Source organism: Myotis lucifugus, unplaced genomic scaffold (genome assembly GCF_000147115.1).
Source record: "Myotis lucifugus unplaced genomic scaffold, Myoluc2.0 scaffold_0, whole genome shotgun sequence".
Lineage (NCBI taxonomy): Eukaryota > Metazoa > Chordata > Mammalia > Chiroptera > Vespertilionidae > Myotis > Myotis lucifugus.
In genome coordinates, this window is record NW_005871048.1 from 36,343,838 (window position 1) to 36,358,451 (window position 14,614).

General features: G+C 40.7%; 1 protein-coding gene and 1 pseudogene across 2 annotated transcripts in view; both read left to right on the forward strand.

Moving 5' to 3' along the window:
• Nucleotides 1-14,614, forward strand: part of DMGDH (dimethylglycine dehydrogenase) — a 93,993-nt gene that overhangs the window by 68,120 nt on the left and 11,259 nt on the right. For both annotated transcript variants that reach the window (XM_023750443.1, XM_023750446.1), the window contains 2 exons: nt 664-821; nt 4,963-5,022. In XM_023750443.1, the coding sequence (XP_023606211.1) occupies nt 664-821; nt 4,963-5,022 (218 nt within the window). The remainder of the gene's footprint in view (nt 1-663; nt 822-4,962; nt 5,023-14,614) is intronic.
• Nucleotides 2,284-4,210, forward strand: LOC111825920 (annotated as a pseudogene).

Genomic DNA, 14,614 nt, shown 5'->3' on the forward strand with positions numbered 1-14,614 from the left:
AGAACACACAGAACAAAGGCTGTAGCCCTTCCCTGGCATCGGTGTACCTTTTCCCCACCCTCTCCCACCTAACCTTGGCAAAGTGGGGACAGAGTAAAGCACGAGCAGAATAAAAAATAAGCAGACTGGGTTGGGTTTCATTTCCTTTGGTTTTTGCCTATAGCTCTAATGGTGAGAGGAATGACCAGGTGGGGAAGAAAGGGGGAGAAGGAGGAATTAGAGACTGTGACTGTCCCACAATGAAGACCATTTGAATAAGTGTCAATTGCCTATTTTTTTAAGCCTTGTGATTTTGGGGCAAGGAGTTGGGAGTAGAGTTTCCTAAACCTTGAACCCCTTACCTAGATAAACTATGCCATGCTAATTACTCAACATCATGAAGCCGGTCAGGGGTCAAGATGAACTCCTCCTGCACTACAGTCTTTCTACGTCATGTGAAGAGGTGTCCTAGATACCGCCCTCTGTGTGAGAGACAGGATTGGGCATGAATTTTGCAGTAGGTTTTTGTTGCATTTTTTCCTTATGAACTGTTCTTTTAAAACTCAGCAATGTCTATGTTGCATAAATGGCATTTCTCCATTTATTTATGTGTTTTAGCTAATGCATACTATTCCTTGTGACCATTGTTCTTACTCTGATGTGGCACTTGTGGGTTTCTTTTAGGTGAGCTGGGTTGGGAGCTGTATCACAGACGAGAAGACTCTGTGGCACTGTATAACGCCATCATGGATGCAGGCCAGGAGGAGGGAATCGACAATTTTGGCACATATGCCATGAATGCCCTAAGACTGGAGAAAGCTTTCAGAGCCTGGGGGTCCGAGGTTTGAAATGCCAGCATCTTCATTAAAATGTTGTTTATCATATCTGATTTTTATATAAGGGCTAGTTTTATTTTTTTTTCATTCTTTATTTTTACAAGGGCTAGTTTTAACTGCGTTAACATTGGCTCTGACTGTAAGAGAAGTTATGTATTATTAGGTAACTTTATTTAATTAGAGGAAGAGGTTTTTCTTTTCATTTTTCCAGTTGAAAGTTTAGTGTAATTATGATGTAATGTTTATTCTGCCTAATTCCTCCTCTTGGCAAGGAGCCTGGACACTGTCTCTGACTGTGTGTGGAGCTGTAGCTGCTCTGAGGGAGCCTGCCTACCCCCCACAATAGGAGGACCACCTTTTAAATTCTTCTTCCTCCTCCTCCTCCTCTCCCTCCTCCTCCTCCTCTGCCATGCTGCCCATTATCATTTTCTTCTTAGCCTATTCCCTTTGGGGAAATAACAACAAACGGGTTTTTTTCTGAGGAGCACAGTTGATGGTCTAGGACCGTGGTCGGCAAACTGCGGCTCGCGAGTCAAATGCGGCTCTTTGGCCCCTTGAGTGTGGCTCTTCCTAAGCCTTAGGAGTACCCTAATTAAGTTAATAACAATGTACCTACCTATATAGTTTAAGTTTTAAAAATTTGGCTCTCAAAAGAAATTTCAATCATTGTACTGTTGATATTTGGCTCTGTTGACTAATGAGTTTGCCGACCACTGCTCTAGGATGTGTTGTCTAGCCTACTTCTACCATTGATAATGGGAACTAAGGATTTCTATTTGTATCGTTACACACCATTTTCATATGCATCTTGTCATGTACCTTCTCAATTCTCCTGATTATTGATGATTCTTGGACAAGGGGTTGAGGCTCAGGGTATCTAAATTATCCCCATTCTTTATCCAATCACACTAAGAAACAGTAAGCAATGTTGATCAGGTTACATGAAGTGGCCAAATTATGATTCAAACTCTTTTCTGCTATTTATCTCCAGCATGACAGGCTATCTCTGAACCCCTTAATTTTTTCAGATTCCTGGTTGTTTCCTTAGAAGACATTGAGGTTTTAGGCTTGAAAAGTGAGATGAGGAATAGCTGTAAAGGGTGTACATTAGAGAGGGGTCTCTTGGGTCTGAATTTATCCTCCAGCACACATGTGGCCTTGACTCTCCAGGGCCTCTGTTTTCTTTCCTATAAAATAGAGATAATCTTTCTCCTACAGAGTTACAGATATTAGTCTATAAAGTGCCTAGCATATAATAGAATGAATTCAACTGGAGAGCAAAGGGGGTTGGGAAGCCCAGGCAGGGCCCCCTGGGCAGTTAAACTATGGGCAGAAGCAAGTGGGCTTTGAGGTGGGGAGGGCAGCCTCCTGGAGCCACTGTAAGAAGGGCCCTGGGGCCAGTGGGCATTTTGCAGGAGAGATATTCTATCAGGGGGTTCCCAGCCTACTACCAGGGCCTTAGGTAAGGATGCAGCAGGGAGAGTCCCTGCACTGCTCCCCAAGGAATGAAGCCACAGAAGCAGTCCTTGGAGTCCGGCATTTCTCTACCCTCCTGCCTTTTATATCTCCTGCCTTCTCTGGAAGCCATTCTCTTCTTAACAACTTTTCTCCATCCCAGGTCCCTGATTTCCCAGCAGTACCAGTACGCCCTCTAGTGGTATCAAGCAGTAAATATTATTCTGGGCTTTGTTTTAATCACATCCCCCCGCCCCCCCCCCTCCGCCCCCGCACCAAAGGAGAAATTCTAAAACTTTGAGCAGATTAAAAAAAATAATTAAAATTAATTAGAAAATATGAGACCACACCGTTTTATATAATATGAAACAAGCTTATATTACTCATTTGATTTATGTTAGTGCTGATGTCATTTTTCTTAAAAGTTTGCCTACTTTTTATGAGGTTTAGACAAGTTCTCTTGGAGCAAAAGGGACAAATACCAACAAAATAAACAAACAGACAAGAACATTAACTTCAGGTTTAATCGCAAGTAGCTGTGTTAGCTTTGACTGGAATTATATTGTAATAACGCAACTGCATTAGAAAAGATTGAGGTCCATCTCCATCCAGCCTGCAGGCTCCGGACCCAGCAGCCAGCCCTGGCGGCTCATCCTAGCAAGCAGTCACCACTTAGAGGAAACAGCGTAAGGAATTCATCTTATTACCAGTGGCATTTAAATATTTATGAGATTTAAAAATTGTAACTGCAGTTCTGATTCATGGGTCTTCAAAGAAAGCAGAGAACATAGGATCTACACAAGGGGCAGGTAGGGCAGATTTGAAGACAGCCTAAAACAGTAGCTGGAAAGATAATGGTGAAGAAAACAGTTGGTTCCTGTTCTCACAGAACTTGAAGTTTAGTGAGGAAGAGAAAACCAAAGAAGCAAGGAACTGCTAAGTGTTAAGACCTGTTTGAGACGCGGTGGTGTCAGTAAGGCCTCAGTTTCCTGCCTTCAGCCCGTGCAATTTGGACAGCTGCTGCTTTCATACTCTCATCCATGACTGCTGTCACTCCCCACAGTGCTGCCCCTGTTCGCCTCATATCAGTGACACTGGCACAGTAGCTCCAGAACAATGCTGGTCTGTTAAATTTCACCACGCTTTTATGCGTTGCTGCCATTTATGTTTATTATAAGCAAGTTCATGCTCTGAATTCCTAAAGGAAGTGTATCAACAAATTAAACAAGGCTGGCCTTGGACTGGGATTGCTGAGTTGTTAAGGACTTTCTGTTGTGGCAAACGTCCAGAAAACCACTTTTTTTTTTTTTTTTGCTGTACGTGTGTGGAGCAGTGCTCCCTTTTGGTATGGGTTCTCTGTATATGTTTGTTCAGACCATCCTTTCCTACCAAATGCAGCTGCAAATTCATGGCAAACAAGTCTTCTGACTCAGACTACTGCTGGTCATCTGGAGCAAGTGCACGTAGCATGTTGACTTGCTCGTCACTTTTGTAATGGCAGTTTGGGCTCAGATGTAGTACAGAAACTCCACTGGAACCTTGAGAACAAAGGTGATGTGCTTCATACGATCACTACTGCAGCAGAATGGTCTATGTCATTTTCCTTCTTCGGTTTTCTTCCTGACTATGTCCCTGATTTTCAGAAAATTTACTGGTGGAAGTCAGTTTACATGGATTAACCCTCTATTACAGGGGTGGGGAACCTTTTTTCTTCCAGGGGCCATTTGGATATTTATAATATTATTCACAGGCCATACAAAATTATCAGCTTAAAAATTAGCCTGCTATCAAACACTTAATTAACTCACTCCTAATGCCTTGGCAGGGCCAAACCAAATGATTTCGTAGGCCTTATACAGCCCATGGGCCAGATATTCCCCAGTCCTGCTCCGTGTCCTGTTAACAATGAATGAACACATCTACTTTCCAGAAGTATATGATGAAAGGATAAAATAGTCCTCTGATGATTATGATTCTCAGGGATTGAGAAAATATTCATAAGTTATTTCTTCTGCTCTGAAATTTTCAACCAATTAGTTAAGGCTGACAGTGACATTGATGGGTCCTGATAACCAAGAAACCTGAATTAAGTCATTTTATGAATTATTTTAAAGGATACCTTTAAGAGAATCAGGTGAAACATTTATGCCTATACTCCTTTTTAATCCCAGAAAATAAAACCAAAGGACTATAAAAAAAAAAAAGATTGAGAGTTCACGTCTGCTTTTTCCTTTTCTCTTTTCCTGAATTCCATAGAAATCATTTCCCTACCATCTGCTTTCCCCTCTACTTATCCTGAATCCTCACTAATTGTAAGATAAGCAAGTTACTTCATAACTTTTCAAAACCTAATTATGCAAAATTATTACATAAAAGTATATGAAAGTCTTGTTTCTGGAAGGAACATCATGTTGTGGTATCCCTCAGCTATTTATTATAATAAAAGTCATGGAAACAAACTGTGAATTTTAGTTTCTACTTTGCTATTGAAATATCTGAAAGACTATATTTGAATCTTAGATTTTAAAGATCACTTTAAAGACCAGTAAATAATTATCATTTTTCAGAATTTATATTTAAAATAAAAAAGTATTCTCTTTCAAAAAAAATGACACGAAAACAAACAAAACCATGAAAGTTACTGAAATTATTTGCACTCGTCTAAGGTTTTAAATGTGTGCTTCCCTTTTAGATGAACTGCGATACAAATCCCTTGGAAGCTGGATTGGAATATTTTGTAAAGCTAAATAAGGTATGTTTACATTCCAAAGTGCACTTGAGGTAAATCTTAAAATTATGCTGTTTCATGGCAGAACCTTGCTTTAAAATTTAACCAAGTGTGATTATAGGACAAATGAGTTGAACAGAAAAGCTAAGCATTGCTCAAGTGTGTCCTATGAAGCTTTCTCAAAATGTGATGCCAGACCAAACTATTGCAGTGTGCTTGTAGAGGTAAGATAGCTGAATCCAGCAACTTCAAAGACCAGATCTACATTCTAAGATAAAATTAGTCAGGATCAGATGTCAGCAGACATCCTTGAAAAACCTGGAGCCGTGCGCAGCCACACATCAGCACCCAAACATGCTGATGAATGGGCTCTGCCTGGTGCTCACAGCACCAAGCAACCTCGCCTCAGCACATCTGTCCATCTGCTTTTCAGCATCTTTGTATGTAACTGCAACATCTGAGCGTAAGCCAATGACACATTTCAAATGTGTTCAGCATAAAATAGGTATTTACTGAGAAGCCAATACAGGCCCAAAGCAGCATAACTGATACTGACATTCTAAAGGGAACTCCTATATCAGTGGTTTTCAAAGTGCAGTTAGCAGACAGAACACATCAGCAGCATCTGGGAGCTGGTGAGAAAGGCAATCACTTGGGTTCCTTACCAGACCTACTAAATCAGAATCTCTGCGGCTCAGGCCACGAAATCTGTTTTACCAAACTGCAGGGGGTTCTGGTGCACCTACAGTTTGAGAAGCATCACCCTACTTAATTATTGTGGAAAAACATATTGAGGCCAATTTATTACAGCTTAGCTTAGCTATATAAGCCCCATAAGTATTTGTATGAGGTTATCCCTTTGTTTGGATGGAATGTTGTGTCCCTCCATAATTTGTGTGTTAAACCCTTTAATCTCCATAATGCTATTTGGAGGTGGGGCCCTTGTGAGGTCATTAGGTTTAGGAGATCCTGAGGTGGGCCCCCATGTTGGAATTCATGTTCTTATAAGAGAAAGAGAAACCGGAAGCTCCCTCTCTGTACATGTAAGGACATAGTGAGAAGGTCAGGGAGAGGACACTACAGGGGGACTGGATTGACCAGCACCTGGATCTTCCCAGCCTCCAGAACTGTGAAAGAAATTCCTGTTGCTGAAGCCACCCAGTCTGTGGGACGTTGTTGTAGCAGCTTAAGCTGACTCACACAGCCACCGAGCAGTGTTTTGGTCACTCTGAGAACTCGATAGCGTTGCAGTTAGTCTGTAGGTTGGAACAGCAGCTGCTGCTGTTGGGGATACTTGTGAGAATTCCAATAATAAGCTGTTCTGCCTTAGGTGCTAATAAGCTAAAGTAAAGGCTATTCCCCATCATATGGAAATATGTGAGCACATGCATATGAATCAGGCTAAGGAACTTTTTAAAAAATATATTTATTGTTGAGATTATTATAGATGTTCCTCTTTTTCCTCCTCTTTGCCCCTCTCCACCTGGTTCCCACCCCACACCAGGCCTTTGTCACCCTATTGTCTGTGTCCATAGGTAATGCATATATACATATAAGATCTTGTTTAATCTCTTCCTGCCCCCTCACCCCCCTTCCCTCTGAGAATCATCAGTCTGTTCCATTTCCATGCCTCTGATTCTATTTTATTCACCAGTTTATTCTGTTCATTAGATTTCTTATTTGTTTATTTTGATTTTTAGATTCAGTTGTTGATAGGCATGTAATTGTTGCCATTTTGTTGTTCATATTTTTTATCTTTTTCTTCTTCTTCTTCTTCTTCTTCTTCTTCTTCTTCTTCTTCTTCTTCTCCTCCTTCTCCTTCTTCTCCTTCTCCTTCTCCTTCTCCTTCTCCTTCTTCTCCCCCTTCTTAAAGACTACCCTTCAGCCCTAACCAGTTTGGCTCAGTGGATAGAGCGTCGGCCTGCAGACTGAAAGGTCCCAGGTTCGATTCCGGTCAAGGGCATGTACCTTGGTTGTGGGCACATCCCCAGTGGGAGATGTGCAGGAGGCAGCTGATCAATGTTTCTTTCCCATCGATGTTTCTAACTCTCTATTCCTCTCCCTTCCTCTCTATAAAAAATCAATAAAAAATATATTTTAAAAAAAAGAATACCCTTCAACATTTCATATAATACTGGTTTGGTGGTGATGAACTCCTTTAGCTTTTTCTTGTTTGTTAAGCTCTTTATCTGACCTTCAATTCTGAATGATAGCTTTGCTGGGTAAAGTAATCTTGGTTGTAGGTTCTTGCTATTCATCACTTTGAATATTTCTTGCCACTCCCTTCTGCCCTGCATAGTTTCTGTTGAGAAACTATGCAGTCATATGGGCATTCCCTTGTAGGTAACTAACTGTTTTTCTCTTGCTGCTTTTAAGATTCTCTCTTTGTCTTTAGCCCATAGCATTTTAATTATGATGTGTCTTGGTGTGGTCCTCTTTGAGTTCCTTTTGTGTGGGACTCTCTGTATTTGTAAGTCTATTTCTTTTACCAGATAAGGGAAGTTTTCTGTCATTATTTCTTCAAACAGGTCCTTAATCTCTCTCTCTCTCTCTTCCTCTGGCACCCCCACAATGCAAATGTTGGTATGCTTGAAGTTGTCCCAGAGGCTCCTTATAACATCCTCACATTTTTGGATTTTTTCTTTTTGCTCTTCTGGTTGGGTGTTTTTTTGCTTCCTCATATTTCAAATCGTTGATTTGATTCTCAGAATCCTCCACTCCACTGTTGAATCCCTGTATATTATTCTTTATTTCAGTCAGTGTATGCTTAATTTATAACTGGTCCTTTTACTTTTTTTTTTGGAGGTCTCTAGAACAGCGGTTCTCAACCTGTGGATCGCGACCCCTTTGGGGGTCGAACGACCCTTTCACAGGGGTCGCCTAAATACATCCTTCATATCAGATATTTACATTATGATTCATAACAGTAGCAAAATTACAGTTATGAAGTAGCAATGAAAATAATTTTATGGTTGGGGGTCACCACAACATGAGGAACTATATTAAAGGGTCTCGGAATTAGAAAGGTTGAGAACCACTGCTCTAGAAGATCCCTGAGTAACCTCATAACCATGGTTTTGAACTCTATATCCAGTAGTCTGCTCTCTCCCATTTCTTTCATTTGCAACATGCCTCCCTATCTCTGCATTTTGGCTGCTTCCCTGTGTTTGTTTCTAGTATTGAATAGAGCTGCTATGTCTCCTTGAGTTGATAGAGTGGCCTTGTGTAGTAGGTGTTCTGTAGGGCCCAGTGGCTCAGCCTCCCCAGTCACCTGAGCTGGAAGCTCTAGGTACACCCCTTTGTGCGCCGTGTTCACAGTCTTGTTGTAGTTGAGACTTGATTGATGTTGGTGTCACTGGGAGGAATCGACCTCTAGGCCAATTGGCTTTGGGGACCAGCTGCCACTACAGTGGGAGAGCTGTTTCTCCCCTTTGCCCCCCTCCACCCTATGGACTTGCTTCAGTGAGGCTTTGGTGCTCACTGAGTCTGCCCCTTGAGTGTGTTGCTTATGGATGTGAAGAGTTGTAATCCGGTATAGTCTGACACTGACCACTGAGTATACTGGCTCTTGGGTCTCCAGGGAGGTGCAAAGTCAGCCACTCCCTGAGGCCATCCAGCAGGAGCTACAGAGAGATCTGCAGATTCCTCCTTTTTGTATCAGGTTTGGAAGTATCCAGATGAGGCCCAGATATAAAGCAAGGCAGGCTGGTGCTGGTGCCAGTTCTTGGGCCTTTTATTGATAAGTTTGGGGCTCCCTGACCCAGTTGCAGCTTGTTTGAGAGATTTTACCCTGAGCAAGGAAAGGCCATTCTTATGTAAAAGCTGCTGCACACAGCTTGGATGAGTTTGTAAATTGGATGAGGCTGGGTCTTAGGAAATCACCAAGTCGGAGCAAACAGAAATGGCTGCCAATCAATCCTGCAACAGGGGAGGTCCCAGCATAGGAACAATGATCCCTGCATCTGGGAGAAAGCCTCCCCTCCTTCCCCCGAGTTCCTGCCCCGATGCCAGACAATCCATTTCCTCCTCATATGCATCTGTGTTCCCCAGAGCCTTGCCCTGGTGCTGGAGCTCAGAGGAGGCAGGACCTGGTAAGTTCAGTTCATAGTGCAGGCCTTTTAAGAGGAACAGCTGGGTCTCTAGCAGCCTCTGTGTCACTGAGCCCCAATCCACACTAGTTTTTCAGCCTGTAGTTCTTACTGCCTATAGGGACTTCTTTTCCCAGCTCTTGGACCCTGGGCTGGGGGTCTGGTGTGGGGCTGGGATCTCTTGCTCCTCTGGGCAGCCTCCACAGAGATAATCTCCCTCCTGATTAAAAAAGCAGCACACGTGGGTGCTGGATCAGTTCGTTCGAGCCTTTGCGCCTCCTACCAGTCTCAGTGTGCTTCCTTCTTTACTTCTCTGGTTGTAGGAATTCCATTCAGCCAGCTTTCCAGCAGTTATGGATGGTGGTTGTTCTGCATTTTAGTTGTAATTTTGATGTGGTTGTGGGAGGCGGCAAGTACAGACGTGTACTTATGCCGCCATCTTCCAAGATCCGAGCCTAAGGAACTTTTTAATGCCCCTGCATCAGTTCCCCAATTCTGAGCTAAAATATTAACATAAACATGTATATTTACAGTATTAGATTTTAGGAAAAAGAGCCTCCTCCTAACAGGTTTTAAAGGGACTCTCTTTCTGTGCATATTCCCCTTGACTTTTATTTTTATGACGTACCATCTGCCTCCAGACCAGAGAAAGCAGGTGCTTGGAATTTAAGTAGACCTTAGCAGCAGATTGCTCCTCTGCTCACAGAATTTAAAATAATAATAAAAATGGCCTGGCTCTTGAAAGCACTAAAGTTCCGTTGTTGGTCACCATTAGATAAACAGATCACTCTCTTTTACTCCAGTGTTTGGGTATTATTGTTTGGGAATAAGGCACAGATAAATTATCTCTTCATATTGAAAATGGGTTTTAGAAATCCCCTTATGGTTATAAGCAGGTGTGGATTGCGTATTTATTAGTTCCTCTAAAATTATTTCAATAACCAAAGCCCAGCTCAGAACAAAGTTAGTTTAACAGTTAATGATTTTGATGTACGGTGTGTTTTTATGATTTCTGAATTGTTGCTGCATTCTGGTGTCACAAAGGTCATTTCTGACGCTCTCATTGGGTGACGGCCCATGCAGCACAAGGACCTGGACCGCGCTGAGCCCGTCTTCTTCCATTATGTTGACTCAGGTGGTCAGTGGGTATCACCCTGGCCATATTGATGTTTGCTCATTTCTAAACAGATAAATAGGTTGAATCAACTTTGTTTAGATCCTACATACTTGATTTTATTGCTGTTTACTTTATTGCATTTCACAGATGTTGTGGTTTTGGGGTTTTATTTGTTTGTTTTTACACATGGAAGGCAAGGTCTTGATACTCGAGTATTGTAGTAGAGCAAGTTGTAATCTTTCCGCTGGTGCAGAGTCTTGCCTTCCATGTGTAAAAACACAATATCAATGAAGCACAATATAGCAAACAGCAATAAAACCAGGTATGCCTCCCTGGAGAATTCCCTGCTTGGCCCTTAAGCATTTACACAAGGACCGTATAAGCCATAATAATGAGAAAAATGTAGAGATGTCCCAGTGGGAGGGCCTCTGAAGATCCCTCAGTCCCACTTCCTTATTTGAGGACGAGGGCACTAAAGCCAGAGAGGCAAAGGGAACTACGTGCTGTCAGTAGGGTCAGCCCAGGTTGAGCTCTGACCTCACTGTTGTGCTTTCTCACCCATCACTTTTCCCAGCAAGGTCCTTTCCCATAAAGCCTGTATCAGCCTTGCATAACTGCCCAGGAATTCCGTTTTCTGGGAACATATATCATAGAATTTACATGAACTACACTTCATTAATTAAAGCCCCCATAGTCATGGTTTTGTTATAACAAATTCTGTGTTTTATGGTAGGATCAGAATAGCTGCTTTGCCTGTTTTAAGAAGGAAAATAGGTGACTGAGGAGATGGATCATTAGGCTTCATTAGAGTGAACTGAATTCTTGTCAAATTAGTACAAAGGTAGGGAAAGAAAAATGGAATATGGAAGAAATCTTGGATGGCCAAGGAAGATGGTGTGATGGTACTTGCCTTCCTTCCTTCTTAGAGTTGTTTGAGCTTCAGTTCCCCCATGGCATTGGCTTAACTGAAGTAGGTAAACATGTGCACACAATTCATTCATCTGGCCAACATTTACTATTAAGTTTCATTTATTAAACCCCTTGCTAGGCCACAGGTCTAAAAGTTACAGCTATAACTCCTGGGTGCTCTCAGATCTTGTGAAGCTTGATGTTTCAGGAACTAATGCTGTAGGAAACATTCCTAACATTAATTGTGAAAATACAGTATGGCCTGCAGGAGTTCAGTTGAGCAAAACAGTGCCATCTTGTGGAGAGTGAGCACAGGGCCTGGGAAGGAAGCGTTAACCAGAACGGTGATGCAGGTGAAAATAAAGAATGCTTGTATGTACTTTTAAATCTCCTCAGCTAAAACCCCTGTAGCTGAAACAATTCATACTATTGTTCTTACTGGTATTAGAATTTGTTCCAAAGGAAGTTACTTTTGGGGGGAAAATGTGTGTGTGTGTTTTTTAACTTGGAAATGAAAAAATGCATTCATCAAGAGCAAATGCATTCATCAGCCGCCTTAAAGGGGAGTCATATGTATTCTTGGAATTTTCCTTTTGGAATTACTGAATCTTTGTCCATTTCCAGAGAACCTCAGCCAAGAGTCACAGAGAATCAAGTACTAAGTGTAACGTGTTTAAGCAGATCAGAATATTTTTTCTATAAAATCCCCCACCCCCTTCTTTCTCTCCCTGTCTTTTCCTGTCTTGGGTTTCTAACCAGAGGAATGGAATGAAATGTAATATATATTAATCACAAGTTAGAAGACAATGTTGATTCTAGAAAATGCAGGGTCTCTCTTTGTAGAAAAATTATTTAAAGCATAACTATTCATGAAGCAAAATAAAACGAAAACCGATATTGTAGCAAAGAGCTTATCACCAGCCCTACTACATTCCTAAGTATTCAATAAATATTAGCACTTTAAAAAAATCAAAGTGGAAATAAATCATGTTGACAGACAACAGGTTAGAAAGAAATTTTTAATATGCTATAGTGGTAAAAGTACCCAACTCTGTTGGGGATATTTTAGGTAAGTAGTAGTAGGAATTGAGGAGGCAGGAAATTTTCAGTGCCTCTCAGTCTTGACTGTGTATTAGAATCATTGGGAGTATGATTCTTTTAAATTATATGATGATTTCTTTCCTACTTGCAAACTATATTTGCCACCGTGCTCCCCCAGTAAATGGAATTATATTGTAATGATATTGCAAAGAGGCTACCAGCATTCTGCACACTATGTTCATCAGAGCATTCTTTTATTTTTGTTTTTATTTTTAAAATTAATTTGCTTAAACCCTTCACCTTTTTCACCTAGTCCTCCAGTTTCCCACCCCTCTGACAGCTGTCAGTCTGTTCTCTGTATCTATGAGTCTGTTTCTATTTTTTTGTTAGTTTATTTTGTTCATTCGATTCTACATATAAATGACATCATATGGTACTTGTGTTTCTCTGACTGGCTTATTTCACTTAGCATTATACTTTCCAGGTCCACCTATGTTGTCGCAAAGGGTAAGATTTCCTTCTTTTTTATGGATGAATAGTATTCCAGCTTTTTTATCCATTCATCTATTGATGGCACTAGGTCTGCTTCCAAATCTTGGCTATTGTAAATAGTGGTACAGTGAACATAGGGGTGCATATATTCTTTCTAATTAGAGTTTTGGGTTTCTTCCGGTACATTGCCAGAAGTGGAATTGCTGGGTCATAAGGCAGCTCCATTTTTAATTTTTTGAGGAAATTCCATACTGCTTCCCACAGTGGCTGCACCAGGCTGCATTCCCACCAACTGTGCACGAGGGTTTCCTTTTTTCCACATCCTTGCCAACATTTGTTGTTTGTTGATTTATTGATGATAGCCATCTGACAGGTATGAGGTGATATTTCATTGTGATTTTAATTTGCATTTCTCTGATGATTAGTGACATTAAGCATCTTTTCATATGTCTATTGGCCATTGGTATGTCCTCTTTGGAGAAGTGTCTATTCAAGTCCTTTCCCCATTTTTTAATTGTATTGTCTGTTTGTTTTTTTGGTGTTGAGTTTTATAAGTTCTTTATAAATTTTGGATATTAACCCCTTATCAGCTGTATCATTGGTGAGCATGTTCTTCTATTCAGTGGTCTGTCTTTTCATTTTGTTAATGGTTTCCTTTGCTGTGCAAAAACTTTTTAGTTAGGTGTAGTCTCATTTGTTTATTTTGTTTGTTTGTTTCCCTTGCCCTAGACCAGTGATGGCGAACCTATGATACGCGTGTCAGAGGTGACACGTGAACTCATTTTTTTGGTTGATTTTTCTTTGTTAAATGGCATTTAAATATATAAAATAAATATCAAAAAAAATATAAGTCTGTTTTACTATGGTTGCAAATATAAAAAAATTTCTATATGTGACACGGCACCAGAGTTAAGTTAGGGTTTTTCAAAATGCTTGACACAGCGAGCTCAAAAGGTTCGCCATCACTGCCCTAGGCGATAAATCAGAAAAAATATTGCTACGAGAAAGGTCAGAGATTTACTGCTATGTTTTCTTCTAGAATTTTTATGGTTTTGAGTCTAACATTTAAGTCTTTAATCCATTTTGAGTTTATTCTTGTATATGGTGTAAGAAGATGGTCTAGCTTTTTTTTTTGCATGTATCTATCTAATTTTTTTCCAACACCTTTTGTTCAATAGATTATCTTTATCCCATTATATGTTCTTGCCTCCTTTGTCAAATTCAAAGGACATAAAATAGCTAAAACAACTTTGAAAAGCAAAATTTCAGGACTATCACTAAACCTGATTTAAGCTACAGTAATGAAGATGGTATGGTATTAGTATCAAGAAAAACAAATACAGCCCTGGCTGGTTTGGCTCACTGGCTAGAGCATCGGCCTGGGGACTGAAGAGTTCCAGGTTTGATTCCGGTCAAGAGCATGTACCTTGGTTGCGGGCACATCCCCAGTAGGGGGTGTGCAGGAGGCAGCTGATCGATGCTTCTCTCTCATCGATATTTCTAACTCTCTATCCCTCTCCCTTCCTCTCTGTAAAAAAATCAATAAAATATATTTTTAAAAAAGAAAAAAGAAAGAAAGACAAATATAGGCCCGGCTGGTGTGGCTCAGTGGTTTACCCTCAACTTATCTACCAGGAGGTCATGGTTCGATTCCTGATGAGGGCACATGCCCTGATTTTGGGCTCCATCCCCAATAGGGGGCGTGCAGGAGGCACCTGATCACTGATTTTCTCTCATCATTTATGTTTCTAGCTCTCTCTCCCTTTCCTTTCTCTGAAATCAATAAAATATATATTTTTAAAAAAATATTAAATTAAAAAGATAAGCCAAAGCTATTTTTAAGCCATAGTCTCAGTGCCCTAGAAATTTATGTTTTGCAAAGACTTGAATAGCTATTTATATAATTAATTTGGCAGTGACTCATTAAAGAAATGTATTTCTGTTCTCGGGTCATCTTGAAAGCACCAGT